This window comes from Bos mutus, chromosome 8 (assembly GCF_027580195.1).
Source record: "Bos mutus isolate GX-2022 chromosome 8, NWIPB_WYAK_1.1, whole genome shotgun sequence".
Classification (NCBI taxonomy): domain Eukaryota; kingdom Metazoa; phylum Chordata; class Mammalia; order Artiodactyla; family Bovidae; genus Bos; species Bos mutus.
In genome coordinates this window covers 65261869-65285276 of record NC_091624.1, presented here as the reverse complement: position 1 = coordinate 65285276, position 23408 = coordinate 65261869, and the positions used below count along the sequence as shown (strand labels likewise).

General features: G+C 40.3%; 1 protein-coding gene across 1 annotated transcript in view; it reads right to left on the bottom strand.

Moving 5' to 3' along the window:
• Positions 1–23408, bottom strand: part of TRPM3 (transient receptor potential cation channel subfamily M member 3) — a 297803-nt gene that overhangs the window by 228250 nt on the left and 46145 nt on the right. The window contains exon 5 of the mRNA XM_005897493.2: positions 15383–15457. Within this exon, the coding sequence (XP_005897555.1) occupies positions 15383–15457 (75 nt within the window). The remainder of the gene's footprint in view (positions 1–15382; positions 15458–23408) is intronic.

Sequence of the window (23408 nt, the reverse complement as noted above, 5' to 3'; positions counted from 1 at the left end):
CTGGAAATTCTGGGATGGATTTGTGAAAATTAAATAAAGCTGGTAATCAGCTATATTTGACAACACTCGATGCTATTCTTGGTTATTAAGTTTAAGGTGCTTCTTACAATTAGGAAGTTTACCAGAACATGAATATTCAGGTATAACTGTAGAATATTACTCTACAGAAAATAATATTTTAATATGCTTTTTTTCCCCAAAATAAACATGATTGGAAATCTCTGAGCTACTAAGGAGCAGCATGAGCCCAAGAAAATATCTAGGGATGATATAAAAAAACGCACCTCATTTTAACTAGAATGTCTCTTCAGTCTTCAAAGGAAGCAGATGTTTTAGATACTGCCTTCATGTTTTGGAGATAGAATACATTATCTATCCAAGAGAACAGAACTATAATTGGAATGTGCCTGATCTTACTTGGAAATGGGTAATAAACCCATTTGTTTTAACAAATCCTGACCATATACTCAATTGGTAAATGCGAATTCCAGTTCAAACCAATGTCATGTATCATTATTATTACACTTTTTTGTCACTATAATTCTGCACCTAAATGGATGCTTAGAAAATTATTTGGAAATATAAAATACGGCACAAATTATTAAGAAGTCAGAAGAAAATCACATGCAACAAGATGCTTCACTGTTAGACATTTGATCTAGTCTTCACCTTTGCCTGTCCTTAACTATATTGAAAGTCCTCAGATGCTCTTTTCTCAGTGTGAGGACCCTGGCAGGAGACAGTAGTTGGGGGTCCTTTGTAAAAGAAAAATTGGGGATGGAAGAGGTTCTTTTTTTTGAGGTAGGGTTTTAAGAGGCAATATTCAAGCCTAACTTGGGTGTAAGCATACCATCTACACGGTGTCAGGTAGGCCTTCGTTTTAGAGCATAACTGATGCTCATGTGGGAAGCCTGATCACCAGTCATGGTGACTCCTTTGCTTCTCTCACTCACAAGGTCTATCAAGGAACTTCACTCCAACAGCAGACGGGATTTAGATGGCTTTCCAAGAGTTCTAAGTCCAAAGGCAGAGACAGTGATCACACACTCTGAATACCCTTGACTCCTGGAGAGGGGCACTCTCTTCTACAAGCCAGCTAGGCAGGGGCATTGCTTGCTCCCTCCCTGGCAATGTGGGCCCCAAGACTGGGGTTCTGCCTTGATTTCAGTGAAGTTTTCTGGAAGCACTTTGTCATGCAACAGCACCACCATCCCAGCCCTACACTCTGGAAGCCTGGCCCTGTCTCACTCTCTCAGATGACACTTTTCTTTAGATCACAGGATCCTGTCTGGAACTGGGCTGAACCTGTCCTGTCCTGATCTCCACCTCTGATTCTCAGTTCCACAACTGCCTCTACCTTCGCTTATCTGCTGCCTCCTGTTGACCCCCACTTTCCGGCTCAGCATGGGTCACTCTCTTCTATTTTACCCCCTTACTACTAAAAACTTTGACAATATGTTTACACAAAACTGCTAACATGGTAGCTGGAATTATGCAGAAATGCATCTTGATATGAATTGATAAACCAAAAATATATTTTAGAATTCTACACACGTCTAGTACACAGAGTTGGCATACAATTCATAGGGTTGTTTAGAGTGATAAATTGAGCTATTTGTAAAGTACATAGAACAGAGCCTGGCACTTACTGAGAACTATGTGGTTAAACAAACACAACAGTAAAGATTCTTATTTATATTTATTAGGTGCATAAAAGGTTTCTACTTTAAATGTATAAATGATTCATGAAGATAAATGTACTTTATGTATTTAAACCAAAAGAATGCTCAGACAAATAATTTGAAACACACTTTTCTGAAGTCTGAATATTCTCTCATGCAGACCAATAATATGCTTAGGAAGCCCAATTCCTTTATCTTGTATCCAAAACACTAGAAGTCTCTGCTTTGGTGTAGGTGATCTTTCGTGTCATTCCCCAAATGCTTTCTACCAAGGGGCTTCTCCTCAGTGATTCAATCAACTTAAGTCTTTCAAATTCTGTGGGTTGGATAGAGATGTAAATGCCAAGGAACAGAACCCATAAGTTGATTTCAAGGATATTAAATGCTAATAAACAAACTTAGCTTTTGACTTAGTCAATGGAAAACAGTTATCCTCTCATGGCCAGATAGCTCTGACTGAAATGTTCTGCTATTAATGTCTGTATGTTTTTAGGACATCCAAACAACATCCCATGTGAATCATTTCAAAAGCAAGGGAACAGCCAATCCCAAAGGCTATAAGGCAAGTATTACTTTCATAAAAGGAGAGCGCCAGCATTATTTTCTTTGAGGCCATTGTTTGCAGGCTGAATGTTTTAATGTAATTGATCTAAGTCTACAAGGAAACTCACTCAAACAAAGCAATAGCCTTCCTAGTTTCTGCTCTGTTCAAAAGCCACATCAAAAGGCATTCCTTGCCTTCTCAAATATAAGGTAATCAAAGTGGTTCTAACTCATTTTACTTTTTAATTCTTTGCCCACACTCCCCTATAAATGTGCCAGGAACCAAGTCCACAGCTTGTACAAGTTCCATTGGCTTCTTGGCAGAATTCGTAAGCAGCAGAGCAGCCAGGGGAATTATGAATTGAAAAAACATGGACAGACCTAGCCCACAGTGCAGGGCATACCTGGGTAGGAGAGGGAAATGGTAAGAGAAAGGAAAATATTGCTGGTAATGGCAAAATGGCATATTAATTTGCCCTTCCAAAATAATTTTTAAAAATCTCTCTGCATCATTTGAAGGAGTCTGCAATTACTTCTCCCTGGTCTAAATGTGAAAAGTTTTATTCTCCCTTTGAGGCATATTCTTCTTAACTTACTCTTTCTGGAGAACTTACATGCATCCTGCAGTTCCCAGGTTCAAAGACAAGTCTACCTTATGCCCCCCTTTCACCCCCCACCAGGCAGAACTAACTATTCTCATTGTGTGTTCTTATAGTGTTTATTTTTTTAAGAAGCCCATGCCAATGGATATTCTTTATAAATTTGTCAACAAACTATTTTGTTATAAAAGAAAAAATTCTCATAGTACCTCATATGCTGCTGCTGCTGCTAAGTCACTTCAGTCGTGTCCGACTCTGTGCGACCCCAGAGACGGCAGCCCACCAGGCTCCCCCGTCCCTGGGATTCTCCAGGCAAGAACACTGGAGTGGGTTGCCATTTCCTTCTCCAATGCATGAAAGTGAAAAGTGAAAGTGAAGTCCCTCAGTCGTGTCCGACTCCTAGCAACCTCATGGACTGCAGCCCACCAGGCTCTTCCATCCATGGGATTTTCCAGGCAAGAGTACTGGAGTGGGGGTGCCATTGCCTTCTCCATATCTCTCATTAAATTCCAAGTTTGGACATCTCTTTTCTCTCTAGGTCGGTTAATCTTTGTATCCACAGCATATCAGATAGTGTTCTACATGCGGTAGTTGCTCACTAAAATTTGGGTACAGAAGGAAGGCAAGATACTGAATCTCCTCAAGTATATCTTGATTGCTCATAGATTAGACAACAATGTAATTATTTCCATAGAAATTTTCAAATCTTTTATGATATAAACAAGTTTCCCTCAGTCTGATTTCAAGGCACTCCAATCTGATTTAAATTCTCATGAAATCAGGAAGTGAAGTGAAATGAAAGTCACTCAGTTATGTCCTACTCTTTGCAACCCCACAGAATTCACCAGGCTGGAATACTAGAGTGGGTAGACTTTCCCTTCTCCAGGAGATTTTCCCAACACAGGAATTGAACCGGGGTCTCCTGCATTGCAAGTGGATTCTTTACCAACTGAGCTATGAGGGAAGCCCTCATGAAATCAGGAATTATACCAATGCCCAGTTTCTGTGCTTTTTAGTTTTCCTTGGACTACTGAGATTGCTTTCTGATTTCTCTGCCTCTTCAACAAACATCACATAACTGCTAGTTATCATCTGTAAATAGTCTTCTCTGTTACTAATCTTCAGTGGGTTCCCAATGCTTATAGATAAAGGTCCAAATCATTTTGCATGACAGACAAGGCTCCCTGTATGCTGGACCCAATCTTTATTCACAGCCTCATCTCTCCAGAACTTTCTGTTCACTCTGATTCTAGTCTCATCTAGACTATCTTCTCTATCCTCCATCTAGGATTATTTTAAAATATCTCTTTGCTGCTGCTGCTGCTGCTAAGTCGCTTCAGTCGTGTCCGACTCTGTGCGACCCCAGAGACGGCAGCCCACCAGGCTCCCCTGTCCCTGGGATTCTCCAGGTAAGAACACTGTAGTGGGTTGCCATTTCCTTCTCCAATGCATGAAAGTGAAAAGTGAAAGTGAAGTCGTTCAGTCATGTACGACTCTTCGAGACCTCATGGACTGCAGCCTACCAGGCTCCTCCATCCATGGGATTTTCCAGGCAAGAGTACTGGAGTGGGGTGCCATTGCCTTCTCCAAAATTTCTCTTTAGCTATCCTAATTTTCAGAGAGGATTATCTCTCCCTACTCTAGATTTCATGAGGAGGAACTTTTCCTAAACTCATCCTTGGGTTTCCTATGCTCTTTTACTCACTTGGTAAATTGAAGAAGAATAATTGGATTTGCTCACTCTTCTTTCTCTTGGCATCTTCTTGCCTGCAGGAAACCCAACATCTCCCAACTCCTCCAGTACTGGCCCTGAGGATGTGTGCAGTGGATGGGGGATGAAGGCTTACTGTGGAATTCTGCATAATGCTGGTGAGTCAATAAACCCACTTGGTCAATAGTCTAAAAGTCATGTCTGCTAACTTGTCCCTCAACTAAAAATGATATTCTGTGTTCCATCAACTACTTCTTTTATTTCTCAAAGTGTTTAGAACTCGGATGAGGAAGACAGGTGCTATTTATTGTGGACCCTTATAAACTCTAACTCAATCTTCCAAGTCCAGTTCAAATTTTACTAATTCCTGAGGCCGTTCCTAACTCCCTGAGGCAATATTAATTATTCATTCCTTGTAGTCCCATTGTTTAGTTTTTTATTTTTCTACATATCCTTTGGCATTTTAAAAATTCTGTTTTGCTTTAATGAAAGTTTCATTCACTATTGTAAACTCTTTGGGACAGAGACAACATTCTAGTTTCTACAGTGCCCCACACTTAGAAGGCAGTTCAAATAAATGCTTGTGAAATAAAACAAAATTAGAAAGTACAATGCCTAGGGTCTATACCTTGGGACTACTGCTGCTGCTAAGTCGCTTCAGTCATGTCCGACTCTGTGCGACCCCACAGACGGCAGCCCACCAGGCTCCTCCATCCCTGGGACTCTCCAGAGGCAAGAACACTGGAGTGGGTTGCCATTTCCTTCTCCAGTGCATGAAAGTGAAAGTGAAGTTGCTCAGTCGTGCCGACTCTTAGTGACCCCATAGACTGCAGCCTACCAGGCCGCTCTGTCCATGGTATTTTCCAGGCAAGAGTACTGGAGTGGTTGCCATTTTCTTCTCCATACCTTGGGGCTAGCACACCTGAAAAGAAGTGACTAAATAAATAGGTTGTTGTAAAGAGACTGAGTGTCATATCTCTATACTATTGATGAAAACTGCTGAAATAGAGATGACAGCCATTTAAATGGTCCCTGGTGTTCTTTCACAGGCTTTTACCATTGGCCTCAGTGGTGGTTAGACCTAGACGAGAACATGCTCAGTAACCTGGATGAGTGCTCACAGTTTGGCTGTCCATCTGGATTAAATTTGGAAGAGTCCAGATTCTTACTTATTTCTCAGAATTGGACCTAGCTAGAGTGACAACACAGAGAAGGCAATGGCAGCCCACTCCAGTACTCTTGCCTGGAGAATCCCATGGACAGAGGAGCCTGGTAGGCTGCAGTCCATGGGGTCGGGAAGAGTCAGAAACGACTGAGCGACTTCACTTTCACTTTCATGCATTGGAGAAGGAAATGGCAACCCACTCCAGTGTTCTTGCCTGGAGAATCCCAGGGACGCTGGGGCCTGGTGGGCTGCCATCTATGGTGTAGCACAGAATCAGACACAACTGACACGACTTAGCAGTAGCAGCAGCAGAATGACAACATGTCCTGGCCACTGGGTAAAAGGATGCAAGGTTTACACTCTTCCCCTTGCTGGAAGAATGTCCATAATAGTTATTACTTCCTCTGGCTGAGATGAATAGGGAACTATATGACTAAAGCGGAAACCTAATTCTGTCTCTGACGTGATGGATACATATTAGCAGCTATGCAGCTGTAGACCAGGAGTGACCTTCATTTACCACCCAAGTTATTGTAGTTATTAAGATAACTGACTGCTATTATCATGTATGAGACAATGGAAGGGTACTGATTATTTGGGATTTAATATTGATATTTAATTCAATTTCTGACCAGCAGTTGGGAAAAGCAATACATTTTTATTTGATTATCTGGCATCTTTTCCAAAAGATAATGTGCTCAATCTGATCAAAACTTGACTGTTAGTAAATTCTCAGTGAGAAAATGGTGATAGTGTCATGGGGAACCTTCTTTCTTCTGGTTTCAAGTTTCCATGAGGAGGGAGCTCCATTTGGGTGACTCATCTAGCCTTCTGTCCTTCTCTTACTCATCTCCACATATATAATTGAGTAATCTGGTTGAGGAGAAGGCAATGGCACCCCACTCCAGTACTCTTGCCTGGAAAATCCCAGGGATGGGGGAGCCTGGTGGGCTGCCGTCTACGGGGTTGCACAGAGTCAGACACGACTGAAGCGACTTAGCAGCAGCAGCAGCAACCTGGTTGAAAAGTCTTTCGGTGAGGAGGATTTATCATCTTTTTTCCTTTTCCTCCATGGACCAGTGCCTGTCAGTGATATTAGTAAAGTTGTTTCTGTAGACCCAATTTTCTTCTCTGGTTGGCTGCCTATGGGCTGAAGTAAGCAGGCAAACCCATTTGGCCCTCACACTAAGTCATTATCTCCAACTACTTCATCATTAATAAAAGTGATATTTTGATCTCCATCTGCTTGACTCTAGTGTTCAACTCTCAATTTGAATCTTGTCCTGTCAAGAGTGAGTTATAATTTACTGGACTTCCTCAAGGTCCAACATCATGAATCACAATGCTGTTATTTCTGTTTCTGGCATTCATTTTGAAGCAGCATTTAACAAATTTGAGCCTCTGGTTCAAGTTTGTGAGCATGATCTTATTTTTCAAATGCAAATAAAGCCTTTTCTGAAGACAATTTTTCCTTAATGTCCTTATAGTTCCTTAAAAGGAAACAACAACTGCCACAGATTTTAAAAAGCTTATCAAAAAATGGAGCCCAAACAAGGTGCTTATGAATTTCTGGGTTGCAGTGAATGACTATATGTAGTGAAGTCTACTCAGCCAACTGACTGAAGGCTCTTTCCCCCACAGGTGAAGGAGCAGCTAGAGCTAGAGCACCCACCAGTTGCTGGGCACTCAGCCAGGCAGATTGTACATGCTCACTCAATTTGCTCACCAACTCTATGATAGAGGTATTATCATCCACATTTTACAGTTAAATGGAGGCATTGAGAGCAAATTACAAGTCTGAACAGGGTTTCAAACAGAGGTCTGTTAGGAAATTCAGAGCCTGCACTCTGCATTCTACTTGGCTTGTCTCTCACTATGGTGACTATGTAATTTATCATACAAAAACCAGGGCGTTCTCGTAAATGAAGAGGTCATCATTAATCATTTCTGGGGGATGAAAACCAGAACTATTTAGTTTTGGACAAACCTATACATATGATCTCTCTAAGGTTTCAAATGAAGTTCTAGCAGATTTTTTAAAACAGATGCCAATTTCAGATATTTAGAAAGGAGCCTGAGTTTATTCACTGTTTCTTTGCTTGCCTCTTCCTGGCTTACAAAAGCCACGACTCACTAGTTGCCCCTCCCTGATTCCTGAGATCCAGTTTCTAGTGCCATCTAAATAAAGCACAGCTGTTCATTATCAGAGATATTTCTTCCTCTAGACACAAGCTCCAAGGGAGGATTAGATCATTAAGCAAAGGAAAATAGCAACAACAATATCAGCAGCACCTGCATAAATCCTTTAGGGGGAAATGATCAATTTAAAGTTTTTCTCATGTTCTAGCATATCCTTGTTGGTGCTGGAAATAAATCACTTCTTTTCTCTCTTATAAATAAATGCCTCATTACATTCAATCTCTTATGCACACTGGGGTATCGTGATGAGAAATCGGATATAGTCAAAACCTAGGGGCATGCAGGGGTATTCTGGGTCCTTAATCACTGGAGGTGGTTAACCTCATTATCCTACTCTGTCAGGTTGGTGGGAAGTAGCCACTTGGCTTGGAGGAGGAAATGGCAACCCACTCCAGTGTTCTTGCCTGGAGAATCCCAGGGACGGGGGAGCCTGGTGGGCTGCCGTCCCTGGGGTCGCACAGTCGGACACGACTGAAGCGACTTAGCAGCAGCAGCAGCCACTTGGCTTATTACTACTGTTGCCATGAAGAGTCATTTGACTGCAATAATAAGTGCTAACTTATTAGGGTTAGCACTTTAGGGTTATCCTAATGTTTTATATATATATATATATAAAAGAGTGTGACACTCAAAGGACTGCTCTTAAAACCCTGATTCTAATGTGCAAAGAACTAGTTTGTGCACTGAAAATTATCACAAGAAAGGGTGGGTGGAAATGCCCATTTTTCAGTTCTTGGCTCTTCTTACCATTAGTGCCTTCTCTAGCAGGATGGCTATCAAACCTAGCATGCTCCAGAATCACCTCGAGGATCAGCTAAAATACATTCTGATCAGTGGGTCTAGAATGGGACTTGAGGATGTGCGTTTCTTTACCAGCTGATCCACAAGGGAAGCCTGAGGATGTACATTTCTAACAAGTTCCTGGGTGATGCTATTGTTGCTGGTCCAGGGACCACACTTTGACAACTACTGTCTTCACAGTGCAGGGAGTGGAGACTCTGGCCTTTGAAAAGAAGTGAAATCTAAGATGTGCCCCTTGGAGTAAATTAACATGAAAGCCCCTGCAGTAGTACTGAAATGTCCTTGTTATATTTCCAATAGTCTATTAAAGTCTAAACAGGAGTCTGCAAACTTTTCCTATAACAGGCCAGACAGCAAATGTTTTCAGCCTTGCAGGTCAGGTGATTTCTGTTGCAAGTGATCAACTCTGCCACTACAGCACAAAAGCAGCCTGAGATGGTACAGGAAAGAAGGAGGACTGACCTGGCTATGTTCCAATAAAGCTCTGTTTACAAGGTAAGTAACGTGCTCGTTTTGGCCTACAGGCCATAGCCTGCCAACCTTTGAGTAACTAATGTTAAAAATGATTCATATAAGGCAACATCTGTTAGTTTGCTAAGTCCAAGTATGCCTATGATCAATGAGAAACCAACCAAGTTGGAGACCTATGTCAGCAAAGCACTGACATACGTTCTCTGTATCAGCTGCACATGGTTGGTAGACTACTGCCTACACTGGAAAGTAGGTACTCTTCTTGCAATTCAGCCCCTACAACCAACTATTTAAAATCCAATGGCTCAGCACTTCACTCTAATTCAACAGGAGTTTCACTGAACTGCTGGAAATTATTCATCTATACTTAATATATTCTCTACTTGGTACTTTGCTGAAAAGTCAATAATAATTGAGTTATTAGTTAATTCATATTTTGTTGCCAGGAATGACTGGCAACATTCCTGATGATCAGTCCCCAGGTCTCTTCTTACTTGTCCTGTCAATAGAAGTTGACATGGTTGGTCGGTCCTTCCTCTTGGAAATATGTTCTTTGCTTGGTTTCCAAATAGCATTCATCTCTGGTTTCCCTTTCACTTAAGAAGCAGTTCCTTCATCTCCTTTGCTTATAGAAGGACTGTCTTAAACCTTGGTTCTTGATTCTCTCTGTCTTGTCCTCTCCTCACACACTGTCTTGGTGATCTCATCCACTAAATGGTTTCCCATACCATCAACACATGGACAACTTCCATCTTTATGAATCCAGGCCAAATATCTCCACCAAACTTGAGTTTCACATAACTGTGCTTCTCTTTCAGTCTCCACACATGCTATGAAGCATCTCAGATCTGATATGTCCAAGTTAAGCTCCTGATATTGTCTCATCCCCACCATCCCCACCCTCACAGTCTTTTCTACTTGGGAAACAGCAACTCTATTCTTCTAGCTGATCAGCCCCCCAAACCTGGAGCCATACCCCATATCCACTCTTATGGTAAATCTTGCCTGCTCTACCTTCAAATCACAGCTCAAATTTGACCACTTCTCACCTCCTCAACTGCTGCCACCCTTAGTCTAAGCCGCCCCTGACTTTTGTCTGGATTATTGTCATTTTGGCTGGCTTTTCTGATGTCATTCCTGCTGCCAATTTGGATGACTGTCAACTCAGCAGGTACAGCAATTCTGTTGAAACATACAAGACCATCCCTTTGCTCAAAACTCTACAAGTTCCATTTGCCACAGAGTGAATGTGAAAGTCATAGGTCTTTCTGTCCTCTCTGGCTCTTGTTCCCTCTTTGGCCTCCTCTCCAACTCCCTTCCTCCTCTTTCATCCATATGACCACACAGGCTTCCTGATGCTCCTCAAATGTGTTGCTCACGTTCCCACCTCTGTGCCTTTTTATTGCTGATTCCCCAGCTGGAAATGGTTTCCCCTAAGACATCACATGGATTTCTCCCGCACTTCTGCCGAGTCTTTACTCAGATGTCTCCTTTTCGGGGAGTCTTCCTCTCATTCTACTGATATTTGCAGCCCCTTCCCTGTACTCCCCTTTCTGCTTTCTCTCTCTTTCTCTCTCCCCAGCACATTTCACTATGAAATACACTATGTATTTTATTTATTTGTTTTTTGTCACCTTCCACCCAAATGTAAGCTCCATAAGGGCGGGATTGGCACAGACTTCTGGTCTGACAAGGCTGCTGTGAAGTGTGCCTTGGGGAGCTGAGTCTGGGTCGGCAGAGCCCTGGGCATGGGGATGCCAGCTTCAGCAAAGATGCTGCTGGCTTTCCTCAGCCAGGGAGCACCAGAGCCTTCCACCTGGGACCAAAGAGGCTTGGACAGTCACTGTTACCACTGGTCACCTTGGCTGAGGGAGGTTAAGAGGCTCTTATTCAACTCTCCTGGTACACCATAAGCATTAGAGAGGAGGGGTAGGGGGAGAGAGAGAAGGGAGAGTGGGGTGGGGAGGGGAGAGATGAGAAGAAAGAGGGAGAGATGTAGGGGAAGAGAGAAGATGGGGGAGGGAGAGAGAGAGGAAGCAGGAGGGGAGAAGGGTAGAGGCAAGAGGTATGAGGAGAGAGGGGAGAGAGAGGAGAGGGAGAGGGAAGGAGAGGGAGAGGGAAGGAGGGAGGTGGAGGGAAGGGAAAGAGAGAGAGTGTAGGAGAGACATAATAGATAAAGATTAAATTTACCAAAACTAGCTGGAAAGGGGACTTGGATTTATTCGAATTAAAGAAAACTATTATGTGACATTCCTTACATGCCCAACTTTATGAACAATAATTCATACACCCAACAACAGTTCTTATTACTTGAAAATGGAAACAAATAAATCAATGGAACAAAACAAACCCTGTTCCACGCATACCAAGAAAACAGGATAGAAGGACATACAGGGTGAAGTGAACTTTCCACTTCTCCCCAAACTCCCCCATGACTTCATATTAAATTCTGATGTGCAACAGAGTCAATATTCACTTCCTGTGTTGTTCTTTTGGGTGAAAGAAATGCTGCTAATGAGGAAGGGCTCAGCTCAGATTCGTCTGATGGCCAGAAAAGCTGACTCTTTAATCTTCACCACCCCCCCGCCTCACTGTTTTAGCAAAGGTGCACCTGCCTCATTCCACCAGGAATTGGCCAGAGAACACATGTGGACCCAGAGATGCCAAGGCTCATTAGCCAACAAGATCTGTTGATTCCTCTGCCTGGGATTTAGGACTTGAGTGTTTGCCTGCAGGGTTGTGGCATGTGGGACTGCACGGCTTGTGAAATCTGGCCTCCTTGCAGAACAGGGACAGCCTGTTCAGTGAGGGGTAAGAGTGCTTGTTTGCCTCAGCGATGGATGCCAAAAATACAAAAAAAGCTGCTTGCTTATTTGGCCAAAATGAGGGCATAACATCTCTATTTTTCTCATATTTTTCAGGGGTTAATGATCTTCAGCTACAAGTTTAAGTTAAAAGATTTATTTTATTCTGTTAAAACTTACAACAGCTTTATAACTGACATCTTGGGAGTACTATTTCTAGTCATTTTCCAAGTCTATATTAAATATAGACTTCTATCCACTAGTTTAAATGGCTTGAAATGATCCAAACACTATTTTGAAAAGGTGGGTAAATTATTTTAAATCCTGAGAAGGGGCTTTGAAAGGTCTTATGACAAGTTCTCTAGCCTGATCCGCCACTAGTGAATTAAAATCTCAGCCTGCCTTTTTTAAAGACCCCCTAGTGAGATACCTTATTTTCTCCAATTATATCCCACTGTAAAATTGTTGATTATGGCAGAAAAGTAATCAGTCAGCACAAGTTTTCCTATCTATTTTATGTTTGTCTAACTTTCTAAAGTTAACTACACATTTCTACTGAATGGTTGATACTAATCTAGACTGAAAAGCAGCCGTGGGCAATTATCATTTTAGGTAAGTGGGGAAAAATCAATACTTATTTCTGTTTCTATGTAAGTGGAAATAATGAAGCCATGTTGGCACTGGTTATCACAAATATGTATATCCTAAGACTATCTAAATCCACAAGACAGAAATGATTTAACCACAAGCACGAGTCAACAGAAACACAGTCAAATTTCCAGAATAAATGCTTTTATGCCCATGATAGTTGGAAGTATGCATGATGGTCTCTGCCTGTACACATTTCTATTTATTTATCCTCCCTGAGTTTAGGTATTACTGTTTTATTATGTGTCCTTTCTATATAGCTTGTAGTTTCTAAACATGTCTATTATATTTTTACAACAGGCTAGAAATGAGAGTTAAAATAAGGCCAGAAAATCAAATATTGATGTTTATAATAATTTATTGATCACCTACCTACATGGGCCAGGCACTGTGCTAGCTTTGCATGATGACAAAGGTGAGGATGACTCAGGCTCTGCTCACAGGGAGCTCACAATCTGCAGGTGATGGGGAAGGGGTACACACAAACAGACAACCACTCTGTCAAAGAGGCTGTGCTATAACACAGGTTTATGGAGTGCTGTGGGAACGTGGGTTATGTGGTAAACAGCTGAGTCTAAGACAATCACTTGGGGGTGTGTGTGTGTCTCGGGTTTGGGGGGTTCTGATAGGATTTCAGAGAAAAGAAGATTTTCAAGCTGAGATTTAAGAGTGTAGAATTTTGCCAGTAAGTAGAGTTGGGAAAGGCTGGAATTTCCACAAATGTCAAAATGGGACAAAAACACATCCAACAGGGTATGTCACTTAAGAGAAATTGCAAGTAGCTTGGAATGGGTGGGACATAAGGTCCACAGGTGTTAGGAAGGAGAAGAAAGCTGGAAAAACAGATGAAAAGATATGCAAGGTCTTCCAATCAGCCGTGAAAGGAGGAAAAGACTGAGTTCCATCAAGGAGGTTTATGTTATCATCAGAGGAAGCTGTTAGTTTTGCCAGTAAAAGGAAATGTTGCTGACTCAGACCAAAATGTCAGTCAAATATTTCCAACCCAAATCTTTCTAATCTGAAAGGCGATCTCAGCATCCTTTCCTACATGTAAGAGAACCTAGTAGATCTTATTAGAATGGTGGTCAGTTCCCCAGTTCAGACTCATTTGTTGACGGGAACTGTCCCAGTCCCAGAATAGACAGTTCCAATGTGGAATGAGGTCTTTCCTAAAAAAGACAGTGCTCCTAGCTCAAACTGGAAAATAAGTCAGATAAATGAGACAGGCAAATACCAAGAAACAGGTTTCACTAAAATGTGTTCTATTCCTTCAATATTATTCTTTTAACTCCGTGATTATCTTGACTGACAAAATGACTTCTCATTAAGAAGCATGGCAAACAGTTCAGCGTCACAGCTAACTTCCGTCAAGTCATTTTATAAGATGAACAGAGGGCAGATATCTAAACTGTAACTGTCTTCTTCACACAACCTATTCTTTGAAGGGAAAATTCTTTAAAAGTCAAAGAAAACTTCAAACAACATTCAGTTGACAGCATCAAGAAAATGGCAAGTTATTACAGTCCACAGTTAGCTGATCATGTATTTTGGATGGTCTTCTCCTTGAATGGTTGAGTCTGCCAGTAGTAATAATTTTCAATGATGAGGCTGAACATGTTAGAGCATCCAAGGAAGACAATGAGATGTTCCTGATGTATATGTAAGCTGCTCAGAGGAAGTTTAACATCCTTTTCAGGTCACTTGATTTGAATCCAGGGCTATCAGTCTATGAGAATCTAAATTCACTGCTTCCTACTTTCAGGGCTCCCCGGATGAAGTTCTGCTATAACTTTTACTTGTTATTTATCTCATGGAATAGTTATGAGCTCAGTGATGGAAAATTCATGTCATGGTTACCCGCAATGTATTGGATGATGGTGCAATGATCAAAAAAGATGCCGGTGATGACAATTGAACGTCCCTTTGCCTTCCCAGCCTCCTTCATATATTCTCAGGCATAGGATGACAAAGGGAAGTCCACGAGTCACATGAAGAAAGACTGTAGCCATGGGCACACGACCAGGAACTCCTCAATTTGTCTTCACCCCTGCCGCCCATGCCACCACCCCATCCTACTTCTTCCTGATCCTGTTCCTGTGAATTCCCCTACCATCTTGCCACTAACCACAATCCCTCCACCCAAAAGTTCTGCCAATGCTTAACCCCAACTGGATCAATGTTCAACCCACGCCTGACAGAGATTTCATGTTCAAACAGTTGTTGAGTGAAATCATGACCCCTAAACCCTCCAAGGTAACAACATTTTAGAGAAAGGTCCTTTTAGATGAAATAATGCTTCCTTATATGGGGCAAAAAGAGCAACAATTTTGGAATCCCATCAGCCTAGGTTTGCACCTGGCTGTGCCACTAAGTGGATAATAAAACAAGGGCTTAACTACCCTGAGATGCCATTTCATCAACTATAAAGAAGGTAGATAATAATTCCTACTTTGAAGGGTTTTTGTGACTGTTAAGAGAGACAGTATACATGAAAATGCTAGCACAGTGCCTGGAATATACTAGGACTTCAATAAATGCTCACTTCTCTCTTCTCCATCTTATGTGGTATTATTGGGATGATAAGTAATAGAGAGTAGTTAACCTCTGATGTGGTTGGATGTTTTAGAAGAGATAGAGATAAACAGCAGTCACAGGGAGGGATAGTGTTAGGAATGTGTAAAGGAAATTACTATTTCTATGGTTAATTTTCTTGGTTGGGGTTTAAGAGGAGATTCATGTTGTCCATTAATTATACTTACCAATTGGGTCTAATTGGCAACTACCCCAAAATGAATAAAACAAGCGGGAGTCAAGAGAGAAAAACGGCAGGCATCCTGTCAAAAAATAAAATCTTTGAAATTTCTACAAGCCAACCGTCACATACACATTTTATTAAAGCAGACTGATCGCCCAATTTGTAAATGTACACATGTGATGGCAACTCAGGTTGCATATTCAGATCTATGCACAGCATCAGACAGCACTCTGCACCAGCTATTCCACGCCTCGTTGCTCCTTCAGTTGAACAGGCCCTTAAAATAAACATCCCCTTTGCTGGACATATCCTTCATCATTCTGTTTCAGTCTAGGTAACTGCTATAGGAGTTAAAGAGTTAAATGAGTCAAACCATGTTAAGTGCCTATAACAATACTTAGCACTCAGTAAATCCTCAAGAAATGTTTGTTGTTGTTATACTAATTATACTAATAATATGTCTTCTGAGACCAAACAAGAAATGGATTCCTCCCACCCTCCTTTAAAAAGTCTTCTTATTAATTTCTAGAAATATGTGTCTTATTCTCACAAAATTAGCTACTTTTGACCTAAAAGAAGTAGTTTTTTTAGAGGCCAATGTACTTATTTTCTTTTAAAGAGGAACTGAAACCAATGTGTCACTCAACATACCTAATGTTATTTACTGAAGAGATCCCCACATTTCCCTCTCTTCTTCTTTTATCAGCCAAGAAAATGATTAATTAGAGTCATCTATTTCCATGTCTATCTGTCATATAGATTATATATCTTTATCATCTATCTATCTTCAAAAGAAGTTGAAGACATTTCATTATAATAGGTTTCCTACCAATTTGGCTATTCTACCCATTCTAGATAAATTTAGTGGTGAGTCATGTCTCTGGAATGGTAACTTATTAACAAGCTAGTTAAAGGCTAGATGCCTCAGGCAGGATCTCATTTCAAATCCAGGCCTCAGGAGAATCTGCCTCTGCCCCCTTTGCTCCTTCCCTAAAACAGCATTTACAGAGGGGCCCAGATCCTCAAGTGAGATCTTCCAGACTTAGTTTTCTTGGATCAAGTTAGGTTTCTAGAAAGCGCGCCAGTTGTTGTTGGTTGGGCAGGGAGTAACTAGTTGGTGAGAGGCATAGATGGGTCCCACCCCACTTTTCAGGGAACATTACTTGGTAATTCCTCAGTTTCTGTAACTTGGCAGAGCAGCTTTTTCATAACAATATTCCTTGAAGCACAAAATATAAGGGTTGGCTGTTCTGGATTCTCAATAGGTTGCAAAATAATAAACTAAGAGTAACTAATGTATGTTTTCCAAAGACAGTGCTAAGTCATGTCCGACTCTTGTGATTCCATGAACTGTAGCCTGCCAGGCTCCTCTGTTCATGGGATTCTCCAAGCAAGAATGAGTACTGGGGTGGGTTGCCACTTCCTTCTCCAGGGGAATTTACCAATCCAGGAATCAAACCCCTAAATTTACTAATTAGCACATTCCTGAGAACGGAAATTCAGCTTGGGAGCACATACCTCCCAAGGCCGCTCTACTACTCACTGTATGCAACAATTAGACCACTTGCTAAATACTATAAGCAAAACCTCAAAGAGTTGATGACACAAATCCTCCTGGAAATTTAACACAAAAGCACTTGTTTAAGGAACCCAGCACAAAATTGGCTTAGCTGCATCTTCCTGCAGACTGAACAGCATACTGGTATTTTTAATTTCTTTCTTTTTTTTCCCTCCACAGTTACCAAGCCCTAATGAGCAAAAGTTAAATGACATTTTAGTGCAGATCAACCAGATTTGTTGCATGGCTAAAAATGGAAATGTCTGAACATCTGCTGTCAGTTGACTGTGATTCCAATTCTCCTGATACTTCCTTGTTTACCCTTCAGGATGCAGTGGAGAAAATGGTCTCAAGGGGGAAAATGGGAGAATAAAGGGCTAAGGATTTTGCATCAAATAAGGTTGATATCCCAAGTGCCCTGCTTTATTCCTTCCTCTGGTGGCTGGAGAACCTTTTCTTATTTGAGGTCTCCTGGTGCTTTGTTAAAAAGAATAAGAGAAGTATCTCCCAAACTAAGGGGATAACAATGTTGAGCAAAGAGTAGCAGATTTGAAGTTTGGAGTCCTGAGTTCAGGTAAAAGTTGTGCCAGTTAATTCACTATGAATTTAGGTAGGACACATGACTGACCTTTTCCAAGTGGGCCTTCCTATCTGAGAAATGAAGGCAATGAACTAGATGAAATATATATGTATACATAATATCTATGATAATTTACAGTTATGAAATATAGAATATGAACATATGAATAGCTCTGCTTCTGCCCCATCTAATCTATGCATACATAATAAGTCCTGTTTATCACATTATATGATATTCTATCTTGATAACATTCTATTAAGAAGCTTCAATAAAAGGGAAACAATGAAACATCCATATCTTATCCGTATGATTTTGATGATCCTGTTTCCTAAAAAACAAACTAAGCCTAGTTCACATATAGACCTTATATTTGCAGCTGAAATTTTGCTTATGAAGATAGGGAAAACAATTTAATGAAAGTAAAATAAATGTAAGTAGACATATGCTATGCACTACCTTTCTAAATACTGAAAGCTTTCACCTGCATGGTGCTTGCAATCTGTTACCCTGATTCCATCTATCAAAATCTTCCTTGACCACTCCCCCTCCATAAACATTCCATCCAGAAGCTTTTGGTCTGAATTCCTGTTGTACTTCATATCATTCAAGGGCATTTAACACCTGCTGCTGTTCAATGCAGCCCTTTCATACTGAGAAGACATGGAGCACAACAGTTTAGGCGCGGATGCAGGCAGACTTCTTGGATCTGCCACTTACTAACAGTCCGACTTTGGGGGCTGTTACTTGTCCTCTCTTTGCCTCAGTTTTTCTTTCGGCCAATGGGAATAATAATAGTACTTATTTCACAGGGTTGTTGTAAGGATTAAATCAGTTATTTCTGGTAAAATTTTTAGAATAGCACTTGATAGCTAGTTATTGTTAACTTAATTACAAAACTCTAAGTTCTTCAGGTGCACTGCTGCTGCTGCTGCTGCTGCTAAGTCGCTTCAGTCGTGTCCAACTCTGTGCGACTCCATAGATGGCAGCCCACCAGGCTCCCCCGTCCCTGCGATTCTCCAGGCAAGAACACTGGAGTGGGTTGCCATTTCCTTCTCCAATGCATGAAAGTGAAAAGTGAAAGTGAAGTCGCTTAGTCGTGTCTGTTAGTGACCCCATGGACTGCAGCCCACCAGGCTCCTGCATCCATGGAATTGTCCAGGCAAGAGTAGTGGAGTGGGTTGTCATTGCCTTCTCCGTTCAAGTGCACAGTTATGTCTTATTTATCTAGCCACCTCTCCACTGTGTTGTATATTTAAGATATACAAGTAAATACTGGTAGAGTGACAGAAGAAGTATCAGGGGGAAATTAACAGGTAGTGATCACTATTTATTTTAGGTGACAGATTTTTTTGAGTTTTCCTTCTTGCCACATTTTGAAAAGCTGAAGAACTTTTGACATGTGTTTGTCTCCATATAAAACATCTTAAGAGCATAGTGGAGTCAGGAATATAGTGGGAGCCTTTTATTCCAGTGTGAGCATTACAGACAATATTCAGAGTGAAACGGCTTTTGACTGAGTTGAGTGTGAGCCTGCTCCATCATAGGGAGTAGGATCCAGGAAGAGGGGAGCTGGACTATAGGGTACCCAAGAGCCTAGTAAAAGGAAAATGAACAATTTAGCTCTATAGAATTGTGCTCACAGTAGAGATATAAAAGTAGGGTATTTCCAGTAGCCCCATCACACTAGGATATCTGATTATGGCTAAGGACTGGGAATAAATTTAGGGCATTTTGTCATTTACCAAATCTAAACAGGGAAGATAATTTTGGTTCTGATTTCACCTATTCTCAAATATAAGCATCAAACCTGTTATATATAATTAAGAAAACGTAAATGTGGTTATAAACACAGTTATACTGTTGTTCAGTAGGCTTTCACTTAAGAAAAAGAACATAAAACTACCATTGGATATATTTCCATATGAGCCCAAACAGAACTATTACATTTTTCATAATAACTTCAAAGCATTTCACTGTATGTCTACATGTAATTTGCATGTGTGCTCAGTCACTTAACTCAGTTGTGTCCAACTCTTTGCAACTTCACGGGCTCTGTCCATGGGATTTTCCCAGCAAGATTAGTGGTGTGTGTTGAATTTAATTGGTCATTTATTGGTGAATATTTGAATTATTTCCATTTTTATTACTGTAAACAATATGACAATAAATATGCATAAAATAAATTCCTAGAAGTAAAAAAGTGTATGTACATTAAAATTTAACAGGGTAGCCAAATTATCTTCCAAATAAGGTTGCCCATATTTGCCCACCCTCCCATACAGATTTCCACACATACTTATTGACACTAGATAATTTTAACTTTGGTTTTTGTCCATGTTGATAGGTTAGAAAGCATTTCATTGTTGGCTTGGCTTTCATTTCTTTAATTTTGAGTGAAGTTGAGCACTCCACACTGTGCTGCCATGCCCCCACCCCCAATTATCCTGTTAATATATTTTGCCCATTTTCTTACAGGATTTTCCTTTTGGATTTGTAGATGCCCTTTGCTTATTATGTAAATGATATCTTTGTCATGGATGTAAATATTTTCTTTGCTTTTCCATTTGTTTTTTGAATTTATTTATACTATTTTCTTGATAAAGGTGAAAGAGGAGAGTGAAAAAGCTGGTTTAAAACTTAACAATCAAAAAGCGAAGATCATGGCATCCTGTCCGATCGCTTCATGGCAAACAGATGGGGAAACAATGGAAACATATGACTTTATTTTCTTGGGCTCCAAAATCACTGCAGATGATGACTGCAGCCATGAAATTAAAAGATGCTTGCTCCTTGGGAAAAAAACTATGACAAACCTAGACAGCATATTAAAAAGCAGAGACATTACTTTTCCAACAAAGGTCCATCTAGTCAAAGCTATGGTTTTTCCAGTAGTCATGTATGAATGTGAGAGTTGGATCATAAAGAAGGCTGAATGCCAAAGAATTGATACTTTTGAACTGTGGTGTTGGGGAAGACTCTTGAGAGTCCCTTGGACTGCAAGGAGATCAAATCAGTCAATCCTAAAGGAAATCAGCCCTGAATATTCATTGGAAGGACTGATGCTGAAGCTGAAACTTCAATATTTTGGCCACCTGATGCAAAGAACTGACTCATTGGAAAAGACCTTGATGCTGGGAAAGACTGAAGGCAGGAGGAGAAGGGGATGACAGAGGATAAGATGGTTGGATGGCATCACTGACTCAATGGACATGAGTTTGAGCAAGCTCCAGGAAATGTAAGGACAAGGAAGCCTGGTGTGCTGCAGTCCATGGGATTGCAAAGAGTCGGACATGACTGAGCAACTGAACAAGAATAACATACTAATTTCTAATGGAGTTTCTAAATATTGAATCTGTTTTCTACAGAAACAGTCTGTCTGAATGAAAAACTCACAATAGCTCTGAATTTGGTATTAGAAACAGATAAGGGAAAAGGATACTAGGCAAAGTACAAAAATAGGCCAAGAAACCATTCAATACAAAGAGTATCTACAGAGGAAAGGTAAGGTCTATTTTCAAAGTGCTGGCCTATGGTTTTATTAAATAGATCCTCCTAGGTTTATTCACTTAACAAGATAGAAAAGAAACCCCAGCTATTTTTAGTTCTACCTTTTTAGTTTTACTGAATAAAAGCTAAAATCAAAACAAAAGCTACCTAGGGTTGGATCAGTAATGACACATGTATTTCAGTCTCTAAAACAAGGTGACCATTTACCATTTGTTAAGCAAAGTGCTACTAATTAATTTTTTATAACTGTCAGGGTCAGCAAATAACTTAATTATATATTTTCAGGCATTCAGAAGGTTTCAAGAGCCTTTCAGTTATATTTTGCCAAACTGCTAGTTATCACTTAGGGGTTATAAAATGTAGGAATGTCAAATTGGATAACTGGAACAAGAAAGCTTTAAATCCCACACAAATGCATCTGCTTTTCAGGTCTTCTCAAACATTTTCTCAACAGAGTGAGAAGATAGGTTGCTCTTATTCCCTAAGGAGGATTTTTCATCCTTTTTTCCCCAACTAGGCCAAGACTCAGTTACAACCTTTCCTCCTCAGGAATGATCTGAGGGGTGACCAATCTCCATTCTACTGCCTGTTACCAAGAGTATAATCCTTTGTAGGCCACATGAAATTATTTCCCAGGCTTTATCTTTGAAATATTAAACACAACATCATAGAAACACAGAACAGAATCTGTTCTATGTATTTTTAATATTTAGGCATTTAAAGGTTAGAAATGATGTGTAAAATATATGTGGCTACAGATCTGTTATGGAATGTATATAAATTATACCAGCACAGCCTGTGCAATCAGTTTGAGGCTAAGAGGATCTGTTTGGGTTAACCCAAAAAGTTAATTAAATTAATACAGTTTAAAATAATGTATACAATTTTAGATGGCATATCTCAATCCAATTTCAAGGGGAAATTACAATCTATCCTTGAGCCAGTGCAAAACTTTTCAACTATATATCACTAAGAAACACACAGATGAAGAGTGAAAGGGCACAGGATGAAGCATATGATACAGATGTTATTTATAGACAAAGCTCCTCAGTGAACACACTGAAACGTATAGGTGTATCTTACTTATGAATGGCAGGTAAGCTTTACCTCACGTGCCAACCCCAGCCCATTCTTCATAACCATATGAAATGCTATGCTGGAAAGGTGTGGCAAAAACTACTGACTGTACTCCGATATCTATTCTCTTCCTTCATAGTGGTAGAATTCTAGCTCTTTGCCTAGGATAGTTTCGAATCTACTTTTTGCCAGATGTGAACATAGCATGTAAGCCAAAATCCTGTATATGACCTCCTCATTGTGCCTTTAAGGGGAAGGGTTACGACTTTTTCCTGATTCCTTCTGACCAGAATCTAGGTGTGATAGTGTGTTCCCACAGACCATGAAAACAGGGATGTACAGAGCAAAAAAAAAAAAAAAGAGAAGATATCTGAGTCCTCAACACTGTGAGGGCACTACATCAGGTCTGGACTCACGTTCAGAATAACACATGTATAAGGAACAAACTTCTGTCTTACTGAGGCATCCATTGTTTTGAGTCATTGTTACAGCAGCAGAACCTGTGTCTTCATGAATGTAAAATGGTCCTAGCTGTATCAAGGCTCAGTGGGAAAATGTCTCGCTAGGTTTGCAGTGTTAATCATGGGTGAGGGACATGATGGTTCCATGCTAATTCCAACTTCTTACTGTATTTCTATCCAACCTACTACAAAATGGAAAACCTTCCAAGGAAACTCTGATGTAACTCACACCTTTGCCTTCTACCTCCATCTCTGTTATTGTTGACACTTAGGCCTGGTCTTTTGTGTTTTGCATCAATACAATGAGACTCACTTAACAGTCATAATAAGAATAAATAATATATGTAGTATTTATGATATAAATTATTTATTTATATATAAATGACTAAAATCTTTTAAAATAGCTACCCAGGAAACTATCTGCTTATTTCGATAATGCTGCTTTTGCTAAAATATTTCTAGAATTTTTTTGAAAACATTAAGTTTGCACGTTTCTTATAAAATATGAATGAGTCAAAATCACTTAAATGTATTTAATACCAAATCAACAACTCTTTACTGAGCACTTACTATGCATAATATTATGCCAGTTCTGGTGTCAGAGAGGTTGGTAAACAGTAAGGATGTCAATAATATTCTTTAGATGATCTATGTCAAATTTCCAGGGTAAGTTGTCTTCATAATTTAACAAGATGAAAACACTAATACATATAAGAAATCTATAGCCAACTCATTGGAAAAGACCCTGATGCTGGGAAATATTGAGGGCAAGAAGAGAAGGGGGTGACAGAGGATGAGATGGTTGGATGGCATCACTGACTCAAAGGACATGAGTTTGAGCAAACTC